The 21,345-nt window shown below is 41.4% G+C and overlaps 1 protein-coding gene across 1 annotated transcript in view; it reads left to right on the forward strand.

Annotated features, from left to right (window-relative positions):
• Positions 1-21,345, forward strand: part of PPP1R9A (protein phosphatase 1 regulatory subunit 9A) — a 312,177-nt gene that overhangs the window by 195,145 nt on the left and 95,687 nt on the right. The window contains exon 5 of the mRNA XM_089687140.1: positions 8,045-8,149. Coding sequence (XP_089543266.1) covers positions 8,045-8,149 — 105 coding nt within the window. The remainder of the gene's footprint in view (positions 1-8,044; positions 8,150-21,345) is intronic.

Below are 21,345 nucleotides of genomic sequence, written 5' to 3' on the forward strand. Positions count from 1 at the left end.
TCTTCAACACTTTCCAATAATACAACGGAATGATTATTTTTAAAAGCCTCCAGCAATGATGATTAAAGTCTATGTAAACCCAATCACCCAATCTAATCCTTACCAAAATGAAGGGGACACTAAGGACACACTATCCTCATTCTCCAAAAATAAATCATACAACACCACTGCTTAAACAGCACTGCCACCAAAAATAATAGATAAAAACAAACAGACCATTAAAAGGTAAGATAGCAAAATCAGCTTTTGCTGCAATATTCATCAACAGTCAGGAGATTATCCCGCAGTACTTTTCTTCTGCCACTAGATGTCTTCAGTCTGAAAGCCAGCATCGTTTAACCCACTTCCTCTGAGCCCAGGTCATCTTGGACCTATCCCCAAAATGTTACATAGTTAGTCTGGCTGAAAAAAAACAAAAGTCCATCCAGTTCAACCATAGAAAAAAAAAGTTATGATCCTATACCCACAGTTGATCCAGAGGAAGGCAAAAAAACCCAGCAAAGCACGATCCAATTTGCTCCAGCAGGGAAAAAAATTCCTTCCTGATCCCCCGAGAGGCAATCGGATATTCCCTGGATCAACTTTACCTATAAATGTTATATCCAGTTATATTCTGTGTATCTAAGAAACAATCCAGGCTTTTTTAAAGCAATGGCCAGAACCAACTCTTGAGGGAGTCTATTCCACATTTTCCCAGCTCTCAGATCGGAGATTACATTTCTTTTCCTCCAGACGTAAAGAGTGCCCCCTTGTCCTCTGTGATGGCCTCAGGGTGAATAACTCTACACCGAGTTCACTATATGAACCACTGATGTATTTATACATGGAGATCATATCCCCCCTTATGTATTATACATGGAGATCATATCCCCCCTTATGTATTATACATGGAGATCATATCCCCCCTTATGTATTATATATGGAGATCATATCCCCCCCCTTATGTATTATACATGGTGATCTTATCCCCCCTTATGTATTATACATGGAGATCATATCCCCCCTTATGTATTATACATGGAGATCATATCCCCCCTTATGTATTATACATGGTGATCATATCCCCCCTTATGTATTATACATGGAGATCATATCCCCCCTTATGTATTATACATGGAGATCATATCCCTCTTATGTATTATACATGGAGATCATATCCCCCCTTCTGCATTATACATGGTGATCATATCCCTCCTTATATATTATACATGGAGATCATATCCCCCCTTATGTATTATACATAGAGATCATATCCCTCTTATGTATTATACATGGAGATCATATCCCCCCTTATGCATTATACATGGAGATCATATCCCCCTTATATATTATACATGGAGATCATATCCCCCCTTATGTATTATACATGGAGATCATATCCCCCTTATGTATTATACATAGAGATCATATCCCCCCTTATGTATTATACATGGAGATCATATCCTCCCTTATGTATTATACATGGAGATCATATCCCCTTTATGTATTATACATGGAGATCATATCCCCCTTATGTATTATACATGGAGATCATATCCCCTTTATGTATTATACATGGAGATCATATCCCCCCTTTTGTATCATACATGGAGATCATATCCCCCCTTATGTATTATACATGGAGATCATATCCCCCCCTTATGTATTATACATGGTGATCATATCCCCCCTTATGTATTATACATGGAGATCATATCCCCCTTATGTATTATACAGGGTGATCATATCCCCCCTTATGTATTATACATGGAGATCATATCCCCCCTTATGTATTATACATGGAGATCATATCCCCCCTTATGTATTATACATGGAGATCATATCCCCCCTTAATCTCCTCTTCTCAAGAGAGAATAAATTCATTTCCTCTAATCTTTTCTCATAGCTGATCTCCTCCATGCCTCTTATCATAGTTGCATAGTGACTGTGACTGGATATTGAAAGGAGAAGCAGGACAGCAATGAGCTCACCTCTCTGGAACTCTGCTTTCTTCTCCTGTCAGCATGTTTCTTGTCAGGACACTCTTTGGGAGCTATTTATTCAAATTTGAGAGTGCAAAATCTGGTGCAGCTGTGCAAGGGAGCCAGTCAGCTTCTAACTTCAGCTTGTTCAATTAAGCTTTGACAATAAAACCTGGAAGCTGATTTGCAGTTCTGCACCAGATTTTGCACTCTCAGGTTTTAGTAAATAACCCCTATTGCCTCCTTGTGCTGCTTCTTCCTCTCACACTCCAGCTCTGTTGTACAGGGGACTGCACAAGGCTCATATCAGGTCATATCCAGGTGCTTACACTGCTTGTGTTTAAAAAATACATTTAATGATGCATTAATGATTACAGAGCTGTATTAAAGTGTTTGCAAACCTCAAACATGAAATATGAACAAAGCATATCCCTCTATAATGTGTACTTGTCTCAATCCAATTGTCAATTCTGCCTGCTGCCTCGTTCCTCTGCTATCAGCATGAGTGACTTCCGACATGTTTTCCTGACATCAAGAGAAAAATGGTGATGGGTAGGGAGCTCCAGCACACAGCCTGTGATTGACAGCCTCTACTCTGTTCCTGTGTGCTGTGTGAGGGTTGGTGTGTCTCTTCCCTCCAATCAGCACTCACTGAGCTCTGTAGAGTGTAACTTCAGCTCCCCGTCCCCTGCTTTCTAGCAGCTCAGACAAGCTGTATAAATTCTGCGCTTTAAATTGCTGTAGGGGAAAGAGGGCATCAGATAAACAGGTATCACGTTCCTAGATTGTAAGCTTGAAAGAGCAGGGCCCTCGATCCCCTCATGTTTTGCATTGTATTGGTATTGTTCTGTCACATGGTCTGTCCCCCTTTATAATGTACAGCGCTGAGCGAACTATTGGTGCTTTATAAATACTGTATAATAATAATAACAATAATATATACGAGAATTTGGTTAATCTCCGTGTAGCACATGAGGCCAGTCACTTCACTGGGTATATTCACTGTAATTTGTATCCTTTAATGTATCATTGATTTTTCATGAAATTGTTTCTTGCTGTGTTTTTCTGCCTCCTTGTAACGTCCTCCATGAGCTCCGGAACCTCTCCTTATCTTCCTCAATTGTTTGGAAAGAGCCATGCATGCTAATCGCGGTCATGTGCTCTACTCTCGGGTACTGAGTTCGAGTTCTGGTCAGGATGCTATCTGTGTGGATTATGCATGTTCTTCCTGTGCATACGTCAGTTTCCTACTATGTGTATGTATACATGTCAGATAGGGAACTTAGATTGTAAGCTCCTTGGGCCAGGGACTGGTGGGAACATCCAGTATGCCAAGTGCTGCATATATTGCCAGCACTTTATAAATAACTGTAATAATGTTTTTAAAAAAGGAAAAAAGTAGCGCCTGTGATAGATTGCCAGGTGCTGGAGCGCTCTGCGGCACCCCCTGCCACTCTGCATGTAGAGCCTTAAGCTGGCCATACAATAGTAGATTTTTGAACAAACTTGCATACAGAAATTCCTGTGAAAATTCTCAGTACATTCAATAACGTGACTAATATCGTTTGAAAGTGCTTCAAAGTTTAATTTATTTTTAGGGCTCATGTACACTGCAGCTGATAAACTCACGTTCAGGAGCTTTTCTGCGTTTTTTTCGGCAGCCCCTGAACTCTCCCTAATGTTTTCCTATATGTCCATGTACACATCGTCGTTTACAGTCCTTTACAAGCAGTTGAGTTTACACTTGTTTTTTTGAACGCAGAAAACTTGCGTTCAGGAGTAGATTTTATCAGCGTTTCAAACGCCAAATGCTTGTAAATGCAGCTAAACGTATTTATAAGCGTTTGCGTTTGAAAATTTTTTATAACCCTTCCGTTTGCAGATGCTGTCCAGAGCCTTTTTTCATCATGAAAAATGCATGCAAAACATTTTCCCGGTACTCAAATGGACCCGGTACACCATACTTTGAGGTTTCACATGAAAGAAAACATGTTAGACACTGCTGCAATAATTTCTATGCAGAAATGAGCTGGAACACATCCAAACACCACAAAAAAAAAGACAACTAATCTCAACACATACTGCTCTCTCTGCTTTTGCTCTCTCTATTTCTCTCAAAATGTCTGAAATGGTTAATATGTTACTGTTTTTCAGCGCATTCTGGGCATTTTGGAAGGTCTCCTGAGGTTATCTTTAAAAAACGCTTCTAAACACAAACGCTCATAAACGCGCATAAATGCGGTATGCAAACGCAGCTAAACAGATGTTTTTTAACCTACACTTTCCAGCAGTCAGTTTCCATCGTTCAGAAGTGTCCTGTTTACATGTAGCCTTAGCATTCAGTGTTGCAACAAATGAAATGAAAACCACATACACTATTAGAAACTAGTTTGTTCCACAAAAAAATTTCCATCACGAGCCTTCGAAATTTCTCAATGTTGAATCAAACGTTGAATTGACCCCACTATTGATTGGAAAATCGAAAAATGAACATTCTTGAAATGTAAAATTTGAAGGAAATTCCAGCAGGGTACGGCCAGCTTTAGTTGGGGGTTCGCTGCTTTAACCTCACCGATCTGTGATACCTAAGCCATGTATTCCAGGCTCCGGGTTGCCATTGGCAGACTCAGGACTGGTAAGGCAGTTGATGAAATGTGTGCGCTAGAAAAAACTTTCAAAAGAGCTGCTGGCACCATACATAGGATACACTATATATTACAGCAATAAAGAACAAAATAGTGCAGCGCTAAAATAAAACAGAAAAATGACAGAAAACAAGATCATTAGGTTAACCAAAACGTCCAAAATTTCATAGATGACTCCCACCAAGTGAGTGAAATAAAGTGCCAAGAAAAGGGATCCTCTTCTTGAATTCAGTGTTATGGACATCCAAAGCACCCCATGTGCTTCACCAACTGCTCTGAGACTACCAGAGAGACTGTGACCCTCAAGTCAGACAACACTTGTGTATTACTCCAAAGACTGGTCACCACCAAGCTTGACACCTTCCTAGGAGCTCATATCTCCTACATTGTAAGCTCCCAGGATCAGGGCCCTCCTCACCCTCTTGTATTGAACTGTATTGTTGCTGTATTGTCTCCCTTTACATTGTAAAGCGCTGAGCAAACTGTTGGCGCTATATAAATCCTGTATAATAATAATAATAATATCTCATGTGCATAAACCAGACCAATGCATTATATATAAAAAAAGGCACAAAGACCGATCCAATAGTGTAAATCCAGCAAATATTAGGCTTAAAATCAGTTAGAAACACATAGATGTTGTGCAAAAAATCATGTAAGAAACTACACAACACGGAATTCTTGGAGGTACACACGCTTGCACGTTGACGTCACACCCTCTGACTCCACCCAATGTGTTTCATCATGAATGACGTCATCAGGGGCATCCATATAGAGGGATGTGAGATCAGTGAACACCCATTTGCTGATCTCCTCTTTCTATTAAGAACCCAGAAGTGACGTGTACAACATCACATCCAGATACGGCTGTCACTTTCTCCGACAATGTGGCCAAAGAAGAAGCTAATGGAGCAAAATCTGCACTCCATTACCTTCATTGACATCATCAGGGGTCTAAAAGATGTCTATTTAAAGAGAATTTGTTACCAAAAAAAAAAATTACATGGCTTTATGTCCCCTATGTGATGAAAAATAAAGTTTTGTGAAAAAAGTGTAAAACCATTAAGGATACACCCAAGCACTTAAAAAAAAGAAATGTTGAGACCCCCCCCCTACATACACGCGCATCAAGAGCAAATATGCGTGAAAACATTGATTATGCTACGCATGTTACATATCCTGCGCACACCGGAGAGAGCGCAATAATTCTAGACCCATGTTTCACAGTTACTGTTACACTGATGACATGTAGAGGCGTTTAAAGCATCACCAATAGAAAATTAAAGGTAGCGAAGTTTGCCGCTGTTTCATAGGCGCAAGCAACTTTTAAGAGGTAATAAAGTCATCTTTTTCAGCTATACCTACAGATAGGCCTATAATAAAACTGACCTGTAGGTACAGTAAATATCTCCTAAACATCCACCATTTAGAAAATATTTACTTTAGCAGCAGCCGGTGATGTCACTGACGCATGCGCACTGCACTCTGAATGGACCGTGCTGTCCATTCAGAGCTCCGTGCCATGGCCATGACTCACATGCACAGGGGTGATGTCATTGCGGCCGAAGTCCGCAAATCCAGAAGGAAGACCGGGTGAAGATGGAAGCCCCGGCAGCACTGACAGCACACCACTGGAGGGCTTCATTTTAAGGTTGATTTGTCATGATTTTGCATGATTTTGACATTATCCTGCAGGGGCCCAGTTTTCTTTTCTATTTTTTTGCGGCTTACTACCACTTTTAGACTTCACATGTTAAAGTATTACTAAACCCAGGAACCTGCATTCACTATATCTGGTCTCCCGGGATCCTGCATTCACTATATCTGATCTCCCCGGACCCTGCATTCACTAGATCTGGTCTCCCCGGACCCTGCATTCACTATATCCAGTCTCCCCGGACCCTGCATTCACTATATCTGATCTCCCCGGACCCTGCATTCACTAGATCTGGTCTCCCCGGACCCTGCATTCCCTACATCTGGTCTCCCCGGACCCTGCATTCACTAAATCCGGTCTCCCCGGACCCTGCATTCACTATATCCGGTCTTCCCGGACCCTGCATTCACTATATCCGGTCTTCCTGGACCCTGCATTCACGATATCTAGTCTCCTCGGACCCTGCATTCACTATATCTAGTCTCCCCGGACCCTGCATTCACTATATCCGGTCTACCCGGACCCTGCATTCCCTATATCTGGTCTTCCCGGACCCTGCATTCACTCTATCCGGTCTCCCCGGACTCTGCATTACTATATCCGGTCTCCCCGGACCCTGCATTCACTATATCTGGTCTCCCCGGACCCTGCATTCACTATATCTGGTCTCCCTGGACCCTGCATTCACTATATCTGGTCTCCCCGGACCCTGCATTCACTATATCTGGTCTCCCCGGACCTTGCATTCACTATATCTGGTCTCCCCGGACCCTGCATTCACTATATCCGGTCTCCCACAGTACACAGAATATGGAAATGCAATTATTTTAATAAATGTAAACTGCTAAATACCTTTTCTCATCAGCAGTATATAGCAGTCTTGTGACTTCTATCAGTCTCCAGCTGAGCACTGGTTACAGCTTGTAGGAGGAGTTTTCATTCTGCTCTAGGAGAATGCAGAACCCTTGACCTCTGTCTGGACAGTGCTGATTGGCCCTGTGCTGATCACATGCACTCTCCCAAGAAAAAAAAAACCTCTATAGCAATACACACCAAACTGAGCATGTGCAGAGTGACTCCATATGTCTTATCAGGAGATAAGAGGGGGGCACTGGAAGTAGGGGAGGATCAGAGAAGACATGATCAAACAGCGTTTTTACACAATGTGGAGGATTAACCCCTTAGGTTCCACAGTGAGTATAACAAGCATGCTTTACTGCATATACAGACTGATGTTACTGTTGTGCGTTTAGTAACACTTTAAGTATCTATGAACCCTGCACAACCTTATATTTTATGTTTGGTTAATATATTGTGTGCCAATTAACTTTAATGCATTCTTTACTGAATGTTTCTGCTTTATAACCCGTTGCGGTAATATTGTGTGACCTAAAAAATAAGAACTACCGCTGTTTTATTCTGCAGGGTGTCTGCTTTCAGAAAATATTTGGGGGGTTTTAAAGTAATCTTCGGGCCTAAAATAATTTTTTAACGTGTGCAAAAAAACACAGAAACAGCTCTGGCAGCTAAAGAGTTCAATGGACAGCGGTGAAGGACAGCAGGGAAAAGAAGATGTAGGGTGTTGGGGGGGGGGGGGGGGTAAAGAAGAACACCTTATTACTTCTAAATGCTGCTCAGATCCTGTCTTCTAATTGTACGCTGACTCGTCTAATCATGAGCCTTCATCACAAGATCTTTCATTTTTATTTACACCGTTTGTTGTTTGAATGCACGTTTCCCTTTGCTGGCTGTAATAACTGTCACTTTGTCCGCGTCCTCAGGATCCTCGTCAACGATCAGATCTTGGAAGTAGATGGGATTAGTCTTGTTGGCGTCACTCAGAACTTTGCAGCAACTGTTCTTCGAAACACCAAAGGAAAAGTCAGGTAAGGCCTTTATCTGTTAATCCTCACACCAACGCCTCGCCGCCGATTAGGAACGATGTATTTCAAAGCTTTTCTCTGGGATTTAACCTATTTTCAGATTTACCTCTAATCCCGCTTCTATAAATACCTCGCTTTCATTAGACCAAATCCACATAGATCTGACACCAACTGGAAGACAGAAAACTTAAGGGAAAGAAAAAAACTTTCAGGTAACTTTAAAGCCCAATTGAACTTTCAGTATAAATCAGCCAAAGAGTTTCCAGTTACATCAAAGCAAAAAGGTGTGCAAAGTGTTACAATGTGTTTTCTTTAAAGAGTAAAAGCAGCTTTGGTAGTAAAGCCTGTCCCCTGCCAGCATGCTGCAGAGCCGGACTTTTGCTCACTGTATGGAAGCAGTGGTCTCTCTGAAAAGGTCTGGCACGCTCACTGGTAAAGCCCAACTCCAGGAACCTTTAAATATAGCTTGTTTTCTAGGGAAGAGGAGAACAATTTTTACTTACTTGATGGTGCTCCCCCATACTCCAGCAGTGGACTGTCCCTCAGCATCAACAGATCCAATGTAGGGAATGGACCCTGCTTTGAAGTCTTGAAGGCATCAGGACCTGTGAACGTTGGAGTGTAGGGGAGAAGAAGCTGCTAGAACCAGTCTAACTATGGGGAGGATCTGGTAAGTTTTTTGGTGTCACTGATGGTGGCGTGAAACGCGTTAGTTGGAGTGTTATGTTCCCTCTTTTGTACCTTTTGGTGTCTATTTTGAGTATGTCTAACCACTTGCCGCCCAGCCACCGCATATAAACGGCGGCAGGGCGGCACTCGTGGGCAAAAGCACGTTTTAAAATGGCTACTACCTGTCCCGCGGGTGTCAGCCGCCGGGTCACGACCGGTTTTTACCGGCTGTTTTCCCGCGATTGACGGTGATCGCTGACACAGAGCAGGGCTGCATTGTTTACACACAGCCCTGTTCTGTGTCAGTTCTCTGACAGCTTGTGAGAAGCTGCAGAGTTTCTCTCCCTCGATCAGCTCCCCTCTCCCTCCCCCCCCCCTACCCCGTCCAGTACACACCCCCACCCCCTAGTAAAACACTCCCCTTACACAGAAAATTCTAAAAATGTTAACCCCTTCCTCCCCAGTGACATTAGTACAGTTTCAGTGTGTTTTTTTCACTGATCACTGTATTGGTGTCACTGGGGATGTCAGTGACCCCAAGTCAGTTCCCCCCCCCAGTGTCAAAATGTCCGCCGCAGTCCCGCAGTCCTGCCATAAGTCGCTGGTCGCCGCCATATGTCGCTGATTGCCGCCATAATTCGCTGATCGGCGCCATTATTAGTATAAATAAAAATGTAAAATCCCAGTATCTTTCCCGCCATTTGTAAACGCTATAACTTTCACGTAAACCAATTAATTTACACATATTGGGTTTTTTTTTAGCAAAGACATGTCCCAGAATGCATTTTGGCAGAAATTTATGACTAAATTTGATTTTTGCATTTTTTTTTACTGGACATGTTTTATAGCAAAAAGTCCAAAATATTGTTTTTTTTCCTCAAAATTGTCAGCCTTTTTTTTTATAGCGCAAAAAATAAAAACCGCACAGGCGATCAAATACCCCTGAAAGAAAGCTCAATTTGTGGGGAAAAAAGGATGTAAATTTCATTTATGTACAGTATTGCATGACCGCGCAATTGTCCGTTAAACTAGCGCAGCGCTGTATAGCAGAAAAATGGCGTAAATTGCAGTATTTATACCATAGTTTGTAGACGCTATAACTTCCACACAAAGCAATCAATATACACTTATTGGGATTTTTTTTACCAAAAACATGGAGCAGAATACATTTTGGCCTAAATTTATAACCAACTTTGAGTTTACTATATATTTTTTATAGCTGAAAGTAAAAAATATTGTTTTTCTTCAAAATTTTTGGCCTTTTTTTGTTTATAGCGTGAAAAATAAAAAGCGCACAGGTGATCAAATTACACCGAAAGAAAGCTCTATTTGTGTGAAAAAAAGGAGGAAATTTTGTTTGGGTGCAGCATTGCATGACCGCGCAATTTTCAGTTGAATTAGTGCAGCGCCGAGTAGCAAAAAGAGTCATTAAGGGGGGTAAATCCTCTGGAGCTCAAGTGGCTAAATAAAGGTGATTTTATTGGATGTGCGGCCAACCGGATTTTTCTTCTCTACTATGATGCCTGCAATGGACAGGTCCAGCACCTGCTAGTATGCAGTGGAGGTGATACTGGTGCAGACCAACCCTGAACGGTGATTACGTTTCGACCAAAATGAGTAATTAACCCTTGCAGTGCACCCGCAGCAGCTCGGCAAGGTACAACTTTTTAGCTGCCCAGAGTTGGGCTTTAAGTCAAGCTTATAGCTTTGCAACTGTTAAAGCTCATGCTGCCTGCAGATTGGAGATCTCTAGCTCTGACCTGTGCAGAGAGACCACTGCTTCCCCACAGAAAGCAAATTTCCTTCTCTGCAGCATGCTGGCAGGGAACAGGCTTTTCTACTCACGTTTAGGCTGTTTTCTGTAAAATAGTTTGTTTTCTTTACAAAGTAAATGCAACTTTGGTAGGAAACCTATCCCCTGCCAGCATGCTGCAGAGTAGGGCTTTTGCTCACTATGCGAAAGCAGTGGTCTCTCAGCAGAGCTCCCTGTTAAAGCCCAACTCCAGAAGCATTTCACATTAGCTTGTTTTGCCTAGGGGAGAGGAGAAAAAGTTTTAATTACCTGACCCTCCTCTCCCCTGGCAGATGGCACTTCCCCATGCTCCAACAGTGGATCATCCCTCAGCATCATCACATCCAAAGCAGGGAATGGACCTTGCTTTGGTCTTGATGGCATCAGGACCCTGGAGTGCAGGGGGGAAGAAGCTGCTAGGACCAGTCTAGCTGTGGGGAAGATTGGGTAAGCAAATTTTTTTTTACCCCCTAGACCAAAACGAGCAACTAGTAACTAAATATTGTTGCACTGTGCCTTTAAATCACCAAATAAGTCCATAATTACGTGCAAGCATTTTGAATGTTCAAATCGTGCAAATAGTAAAATAAATTAATTAATAAAGTCCATCACTGTTGACTGTGAACTTCCTTGTGACCTCATGTGAACTCCACCACCATACAGAAAGACCAGCTTCATACCAGAATATAAGCCCCCATGTTATAGGAGGTCTGTATAGCACTCACTGGAACAAGAGATCTGTCAGCTGTGTTCTCATGTATGGACCTGCTGTTGGGAACCACAGTCCTCGCCAGCAGGGATGTGACACAATACTGGCAAAGATATACAGTAAATGATAAATATCTCATAGTATAAAAGCACAACTTATTCTAACAAGATACTCACATTGTACAATGCTAACAGAGCAGTAATAGAAACGGACCACCAGTGGCTCTGGCAGCGTGATGACATCAGCACTAGCCATGCACCAACGCGTTGTTAGGATCACAACTAACTAATAATATTTTAGTTGCCAGGTATTGGGCTTTAAGTCAAACATACAGTGCATCCAGAAAGTAATCACAGCGCTTAACATTTTTTTATGTTACAGCCTTATTTCAAAGTGGATTAAATTAATTTTTCCCTCAACATTCTACAAACAATACCCCATAATGACAAGGTGAAAGAAGTTCGTTTTGAAATCTTTGCAATTTATTAAAAATAAAAAACGAAAAAAAAAACCACATGTACATAATATTCACAGCCTTTGCGCAATACTTTGTTGAAGCCCCTTTAGAGCCAATTACAGCCTCAAGTCGTGTTGAGTATGATGCTACAAGCTCAGCACACCTATTTTTGGGCAATTTCTCCCATTCTTCTTTGCAGTACCTCTCAAGTCCATCAGGTTGGATGGGGAGCGTCGGTGCACAACCATTTTCAGATTTTTCCAGAGATGTTCAATTGCGTTCAAGTCTGGGCTCTGGCTGGGCTACTCCAGGACATTCACAGAGTTGGCCCATAGCCACTCCTTTGTTATGTGGGCTGTGTGCTTAGGGTCGTTGTCCTGTTGAAAGATGAACATCAGGGATGTCTCTGTACATTGCTACATTCATCTTTCCTTCAATCCTGACTAGTCTCCCAGTTCCTGCCACTAAAAAACATCCCCACAGCATAATGCTGCCACCACCATGCTTCACTGTAGGGATGGTATTGGCCAGGTGGTGAGCGGTTCCTGGTTTCCTCAAGACATAACGCTTGGCATTCAGGCCAAAGAGCTACATTTTTGTTTCATCAGACCAGAAAGTTTTGTTTCTCATGGTCTGAAAGTCCCTCAGGTGCCTTTTGGCAAACTCCAGGCAGGCTGCCATTTGCCTTTTACTGAGGAGTGGCTTCCCTCTGGTCACTCTACCATACAGGCCTGATTGGTGGAGTGCTGCAGAGATGGATGTTCTTATGGAAGGTTCTCCTCTCTCCACAGAGAAACGCTGGAGCTCTTTCAGAGTGACCATCGTGTGCTTGGTTACCTCCCTGGCTAAGGCCCTTCTCCCTTGATCTCTCATTTTGGCCGGGCGGACCGCTCTAGGAAGATTCCTGGTGGTTCCAAGCTTCTTCCATTTATGGATGATGGAGGCCACTGTGCTCATTGGGACCTTCAATGCTGCAGCAATTTTTCTGTACCCTTCCCCAGATCTGTGCCTTGATACAATCCTGTCTCGGAGGTTTACAGACAATTCCTTGGACTTCATGGCTTGGTTTGTGCTCTGACATATACTGTTAACTGTGGGACCTTATACAGACAGGTTTATGCCTTTCCTAATCATGTCCAATCAACTGAATTCCCGACAGGTGGACTCCAATCAAGTTGTGGAAACATCTCAAGGATGATCAGTAGGAACAGGATGCACCAGAGCTCAATTTTGAGAGTCATGGCAAAGGCTGTGAATACTTATGTACAGTGGGGCAAAAAAGTATTTAGTCAGCCACCAATTGTGCAAGTTCTCCCACTTAAAAAGATGAGAGAGGCCTGTAATTGGCATCATAGGTAGACCTCAACTATGAGAGACAAAATGAGAAAAAAAATCCAGACAATCACATTGGCTGATTTGGAAACAATTTATTTGAAAATTATGCTGGAAAATAAGTATTTGGTCACCTACAAACAAGCAAGATTTCTGGCTCTCACAGACCTGTACCATCTTCTTTAAGAGGCTCCTCTGTCCTGCACTCATTACCTGTATCAATGGCACCTGTTTGAACTTGTTATCAGCATAAAAGACACCTGTCCACAACCTCAAACAGTCACACTCCAAACTCCACTATGGTGAAGACCAAAGAGCTGGCGAAGGACACCAGAAACAAAATTATAGACCTGCACCAGGCTGGAAAGACTGAATCTGCAATAGGCAAGCAGCTTGGTGTGAACAAATCAACTGTGGGAGCAATAATTAGAAAATGGAAGACATACAAGACCACTGATAATCTCCCTCGATCTGGGGCTCCACGCAAGATCTCACCCCATGGGGTCAAAATGATCACAAGAACGGTGAGCAAAAATCCCAGGACCACACGGGGGGACTTAGTGAATGAGCTGCAGAGAGCTGGGACCAACGTAACAAAGGCTACCATCAGTAACATACTATGCCACCAGGGACTCAGATCCTGCAGTGCCAGACGTGTCCCCCTGCTTAAGCCAGTACATGTCCGGGCCCGTCTGAAGTTTGCTAGAGAGCATTTGGATGATCCAGAAGAGGATTGGGAGAATGTCATATGGTCAGATGAAACCAAAATAGAACTGTTTGGTAGAAACACAACTCGTCGTGTTTGGAGGAGAGAGAATGCTGAGTTGCATCCAAAGAACACCATACCTACTGTGAAGGATGGGGGTGGCAACATCATGCTTTGGGGCTGTTTCTCCGCAAAAGGACCAGGACGACTGATCCATGTACAGGACAGAATGAATGGGGCCATGTATCGTGAGATTTTGAGTGCAAACCTCCTTCCATCAGCAAGGGCATTGAAAATGAAACGTGGCTGGGTCTTCCAACATGACAATGATCCCAAACATACCGCCCGGGCGACGAAGGAGTGGCTTCGTAAGAAGCATTTCAAGGTCCTGGAGTGGCCTAGCCAGTCTCCAGATCTCAACCCCATAGAAAACCTTTGGAGGGAGTTGAAAGTCCGTGTTGCCCAGCGACAGGCCCAAAACATCACTGCTCTAGAGGAGATCTGCATGGAGGAATGGGCCAACATACCAGCAACAATGTGTGCCAACCTTGTGAAGACTTACAGGAAACGTCTGACTTCTGTCATTGCCAACAAAGGATATATAACAAAGTATTGAGATGAACTTTTGATATTGACCAAATACTTATTTTCCACCATAATTTGCAAATAAATTCTTTCCAAATCAGCCAATGTGATTGTCTGGATTTTTTTTCTCATTTTGTCTTTCATAGTTGAGGTCTACCTATGATGCCAATTACAGGTCTCTCTCATCTTTTTAAGTGGGAGAACTTGCACAATTGGTGGCTGACTAAATACTTTTTTGCCCCACTGTACATGTGGTTTTTTTTTTGTTTGTTATTTTTAATAAATTGCAAATATTTCAAAACGAACTTCTTTCACGTTGTCATTATCATGGGGTATTGTTTGTAGAATGTTAAGGAATAAAATGAATTTAATCCATCTTGAATAAGGCTGTAACATAACAAAATGTGTCAAAAGTTAAGCGCTGTGAATACTTTCTGGATGCACTGTATATCTTTGCAACTGTTAAAGCTCATGCTACCTGCAGAATGGAGAGCTCCAGCTCTGACTTGTGTCTGACCTGTACAGAGAGACCACTGCTTCCACACAGGGAGCAAATGGCCCTCTCTGCAGAATGCTGGTAAGGGACAGGCTTTTCTACTCATGTTATGACTGCTTTCCACAAAGAAAACTGAACTGTAAGACTTTGCATATTTTTTTTGCACCTGGAATGTATTTAGCTGATTTAAGCAAAACATTAAATTTGGCTTTAAAGGATGAATGAACTTTTCAGAAAAGAAATCTAGAATCCCTCTCCCCCATCATTGCTGCCCACTGTATCAATATTCACTCTATGACTGTATAGCTCAGATCATGCTAAAAGGCCAACTTTACTGCACAGCCTGGCCAGGCAGATATGAAAGAAGGAAACTTAGTCGGGCTATTATCTGCATTCTAATGTAAAAGCTTTTATATATGCCATAATGTATCACTCCATATCTTAATGGAAAGGCTGAGCACCTTCAATCTATGGGTTTGGCACTCTGCCGAAAAAATGCTTTTACTATGAAGAAAGACCAATGTTTCCAGATGGAGATGATACCAATGCGTGTCAGCTGTCCTAAATGAAAACTATAACAGCTCCATTGTAGGTCAGTTTTATCATAAAGTAACAGATTTATTTAAAGAGACATTGTCCCCTTGGCTTTTAAGGTCAATGAGACCAATGAGTAAAGCTACTTCAACCACTTTATACTCATCACTCCAGAGATGGTGATGTCACTGCTTCCTTTGGGCTCCAGACCAAAACCAGATAAATATTTGATTTTGGTCTGGTGCTCCGTTCTGCATTTTTATGGTTTAAGTTACTGTTGGGTGGCCATTGAAGAAAGTCTTGCTATGTGGGAGCCATCTCGCCAGAGTTATTCAGCTTTGAAGTTTTCCTTCATCTGACTACACATGCAAGTCTAAAAGTCATCACCACCTCTCTGAGCATGTTCCTCTGAGCTCCGACACTGATGGGGGCGAATGGAGGAAGAAGCAACAGAAGAGTGCTGGAGAAGTGAGTGTGATGTTGTCTAAATGACCATGGTGACAGTGTCTCTTTAATAGCCAACCTGACCCACATTGCTTCAGTTTGCCCCCTGAAGCCCATGGAAATACACAATAGAAAAAAAAGGGGGGGGGGACAAGAGAGATGTTTACTCCTTCTGCCACCATTCACAGACTTTATCAGCACTTCATGAGATACACAATTATAATGTATCAAGCTTATTATAGTTTACATAAAACAACAGATAACACCATAAAATACCAGAACAAAAGTCCCCAGAAGTCCAAGATACTCATCAATACCGGATTGGAAAACAGAACACCTTTAATATTTTACATATATAGCATACATTTAAAAAATCCCATTTCAGTCTTTGCAGATGACACCAAGCTGTGCCGTGGAATAACGTGCTTACAGGAAGTCTCCAGCTTACAAGTCGACCTCAATGCTCTGTTTAATTGGGCAAATATGTGGCAAATGAGGTTTAATGTTGATAAATGTAAGGTTCTGCATGTGGGGGCTAAGAATATGCATGCATCATACATACTAGGGGGGTACAACTGGGGGGGTCAATGGTGGAGAAGGATCTGGGAGGTCTGGTAGATCACAAGCTTAATAATGGCATGCAATGCCAAGCTGCGGCTTCCAAAGTGAGCAAAATCCTCTCTTGTATTAAAAGAGGTATAGACTCCAGAGAGAGATATCATTTCCCCCGGTAGAAATCATTAGTAAGACCTCATCTGGAATATGCAGTTCACTTTTGGGCACCAATTCACAAAAAGAACATTGGGGAACTGGAGAAAGTACAGAGAAGGGCAACCAAACTGATAAGAGGCATGGAGGAGCTCAGCTATGAGGAAAGATTAGAGGAACTGAATTTATTCTCTCTTGAGAAGAGGAGATTAAGGGGGGATATGATCTCCATGTATAATACATAAGGGGGGATATGATCACCATGTATAATACATAAGGGGGGATATGATCTCCATGTATAATACATAAGGGGGGATATGATCACCATGTATAATACATAAGGGGGGATATGATCACCATGTATAATACATAAGGGGGGATATGATCTCCATGTATAATACATAAGGAGGGATATGATCTCCATGTATAATACATAAGGGGGGATATGATCACCATGTATAATACATAAGGGGGATATGATCACCATGTATAATACATAAGGGGGGATATGATCTCCATGTATAATACATAAGGGGGGATATGATCTCCATGTATAATACATAAGGGGGGATATGATCACCATGTATAATACATAAGGGGGGATATGATCACCATGTATAATACATAAGGGGGATATGATCTCCATGTATAATACATAAGGGGGGATATGATCACCATGTATAATACATAAGGAGGGATATGATCTCCATGTATAATACATAAGGGGGGATATGATCACCATGTATAATACATAAGGGGGATATGATCACCATGTATAATACATAAGGGGGGATATGATCTCCATGTATAATACATAAGGGGGGATATGATCTCCATGTATAATACATAAGGGGGATATGATCTCCATGTATAATACATAAGGGGGGATATGATCACCATGTATAATACATAAGGGGGATATGATCTCCATGTATAATACATAAGGGGGGATATGATCACCATGTATAATACATAAGGGGGATATGATCTCCATGTATAATACATAAGGGGGGATATGATCTCCATGTATAATACATAAGGGGGATATGATCTCCATGTATAATACATAAGGGGGATATGATCTCCCTGTATAATACATAAGGGGGATATGATCACCATGTATAATACATAAGGGGGGATTTGATCTCCATGTATAATACATAAGGGGGGATATGATCTCCATGTATAATACATAAGGGGGATATGATCTCCCTGTATAATACATAAGGGGGATATGATCACCATGTATAATACATAAGGAGGATATGGTCACCATGTATAATACATAAGGGGGGATATGATCACCATGTATAATACATAAGGGGGCATATGATCACCATGTATAATACATAAGGGGGGATATGATCACCATGTATAATACATAAGGGGGCTATGATCTCCCTGTATAATACATAAGGTGGGATATGATCTCCATGTATAATACATAAGGGGGATATGATCTCCATGTATATTACATAAGGGGGGATATGATCTCCATGTATAATACATAAGGGGGGATATGATCTCCATGTATAATACATAAGGGGGGATATGATCTCCATGTATAATACATAAGGGGGGATATGATCACCATGTATAATACATAAGGGGGGATATGATCACCATGTATAATACATAAGGGGGGATATGATCTCCATGTATAATACATAAGGGGGGATATGATCACCATGTATAATACATAAGGAGGGATATGATCACCATGTATAATACATAAGGGGGGATATGATCACCATGTATAATACATAAGAGGGATATGATCTCCATGTATAATACATAAGGGGGGATATGATCTCCATGTATAAATACATCAGTGGTTCATATAGTGAACTTGGTGTAGAGCTATAAAGAAAGAGCTTTTTAGGTAAAGTTGATTCAGGGAATAACCGATTACCTCTCGGGGGATCAGGAAATACTTTTTTTCCTTGCAGGAGCAAATTGAATCATGCTTTGCTCCAGGTTTTTTTTTTGCCTTCCTCTGGATCAACTGTGGATATAGGAATATAACTTTTTTTTTAATGGTTGAACTGGATGGACTTTTGTCTTTTTTCAGCCAGACTAACTATGTAACTATATCAATTGTATATAGGCAGTGTCACAAATAAGTTTGTCCAAATCCAGATGTCAACGCATTTCATGGTGGAATTGCTTCACCCGGACCAAAGGGTATGAAGGTCAACTAACTAAATAAAATCAATCAAAAAACTAAATATATAAACAAAATTACATTGAAACATCATCATAATTATTGCATCTTACAATATCAACATATACTGTATTCTTTTAAATAATACTTAATATTGTAAATAATACTTATGCTCACATCCCGTTCTGGCCACTCAAAAAGCACCGCGTAAGCAAAGTCTGGCAGATGGACACAGGGGCACATAAGGTAACCAACCCCAAGGGCACGTACTGATCATAAAAGGTGGCATGCGCCCTTGGGGTTAGTCACCCTATGTTCCACTGTGTCTGCCTGCCAGACTCTGTTTACGTGGTGCTCTTTGCGTGGACAGAATTTGATGTGAACATAAGTATTATTCACAATTTAAAGGAAAATATATTGATATTTTAAGATGCAATAAATAGTATGATGTTTCTCATTCTGTAATTTTGTTTATACATTTTGTTGTGATCGTCATTCCCGTTGGTCCTGATGAAGCAATTCCATTGTGAAACACATTGACATCTGGATTTGGACATGCTTATTTGTGACACAGACTATTTACAATTTTTGCTATATATGTATATTATTCTAGATGTTCTGCTTTCCAATCCTGTATTGGGTATTGAGGAGCATTTTAGACTTCTGGGGACTTTACTTTTGTTCCCTGTATTTTATGGTGTTATCTGTTTTATGCAAACTATAGTAAACTTGATAAATTGTATTTGTGTATCTCGTGAAGTTCTAGTATAGTCCGCTAATTGTTGGTGGCAGAGGGGGTAAACCCCCTTCCCGCTTCCCCTTTTTTTTCTTTTTTGAGATTTGGATGTGGCATGTTGGAAGTCCCTATTATGATCATGGAATTACATGGAATGGGAGAACATGTGGCTCACTACTGTGTGTCTGAAAATGTGGTGATGGGTTCCAGAATACCCAGTTGCCAGGATTGGCCATTTTCTAATACAGGAGGGAGGAGAGACGATGTAAGCTCCAAGTCCAGCCAGTTGCAGCATACAAAGGGCTATTTCTCCTGCTCTGGCAGGTAAACAGAGGACAAAAGAAACATTAAAGGCTGTCATACACTGCTTAAATTTTGGCCAATTTCTGCTGAGCCAGGAGAAATTTGAGTCATTGGTGCCCTTTTTGATTGTCCAATGTCTTTGAAGGATCTGGGTGGAAAATTGTATCCTGTACAGTGACTGTTCAGGTTTTCTGACAGCTGTGGGTGCTGGCTGTCAGAATAAAATAGTCCAAGAGGTAATGGTAGATTGGCACTGGACACAAATTTTTACAGCAGAAGTTGAGTGTTTTCATACCCCCAGGAATGCCATCATCCCTTCAAATCAATCAAGAAAAAATATATTTGGGTTGGGATTTTACACGCATCCAGACTATTAATTCCTACAAATACAACTTTATTGTCACATATTATAACACATCATTTAAAAATGACATAGACAAATATTAAAATAATAAGTGATCATAGCAACAGCTTGGGTATAGCATGCTCATATTCCGAGGCATTTCCACAAAATCTCTTCTTCAAGGGAACAGAGAAAGCACAGAAGAACCGAAGGGATCACTGAACATTGAACACTCTCGGGGACGTCTGATGATTCTTTGGTATCTGACAGAGGCAGCACTATAATCTGTGGGCAGTAATCCTTGTAACTTGTTTCACAACATTGGGCTTCCATATTGTACCCCAGATCTGCGAACTTTTTATGGTTGACCTCTTTATGGCTTCAATATCTGTGAAGAGTGGTGCCTGTGATCCTGTCAATCAAGATGTCCCTGGACCCGCTGCATGGTAGTGAGTGCAATGTGTTTTTATCATCAGTGTTCAGTGATCCCTTGGATTCTTCTGTTTCCCTGAAGAAGAGAGTTTCTCAAAACTTGTCAACTGTTGCTATGATCACCAATTATTTTAACATTTGTCTATGTGATTTTTAATTGTTGTGTTATAATATGTGACAATAAAAAGGTATTTTTCTGAATTAATAGTCTGGATTCTTGTAATAACCCAATCCATATATTTTTTCTTGATACAAAATGTTTACAGGTTATCGAAATGTGGACAAAGTCATTACTTGAACCCAATTGGCTTGTATTTGACAACCCGCCAAAAAGATGGTGATCCCCCTGGAGAGGACATTGACCCAAGAAATCCATACCTGATAGGTCAAGGAGTGCGCCAAAAAATCCTTAGGAGTCTAAAGTCTTTTAGTTCAACTGGTTACAACAAGGAAATCAAAAGGCAACCAACGCATTTTGGGGGACCACACAATCCTCCTTCATCAGGGCTGGGTGAAATGGCAAAGTATTAAATGGATTCAAAAGTACTCCTAAGCAGAATACAATATTCCAACAGGGTTTATTGCGGGTGAAAAAAAGATTTCTTTCTTTTTCTCTTTTCTACTCATTTAAGCATTTATATATTCCTAACCAGCAGTAAATAAGTTTTCAGAACTGTGGGGCAATTTATCCTTCCAAGTTCGCAGCAGAAGCGCTAAAATTGCAGTTCCTCTCCCCTTGCTTCCTGCGGCAGCAGTGACTTGGCAGCCTGCCAGCTTTTAGAAAATACG

This window comes from Staurois parvus, unplaced genomic scaffold, assembly GCF_062004578.1.
Source record: "Staurois parvus isolate SC_StPar_1 unplaced genomic scaffold, SC_StPar_1.0 ptg000418l, whole genome shotgun sequence".
NCBI lineage: Eukaryota > Metazoa > Chordata > Amphibia > Anura > Ranidae > Staurois > Staurois parvus.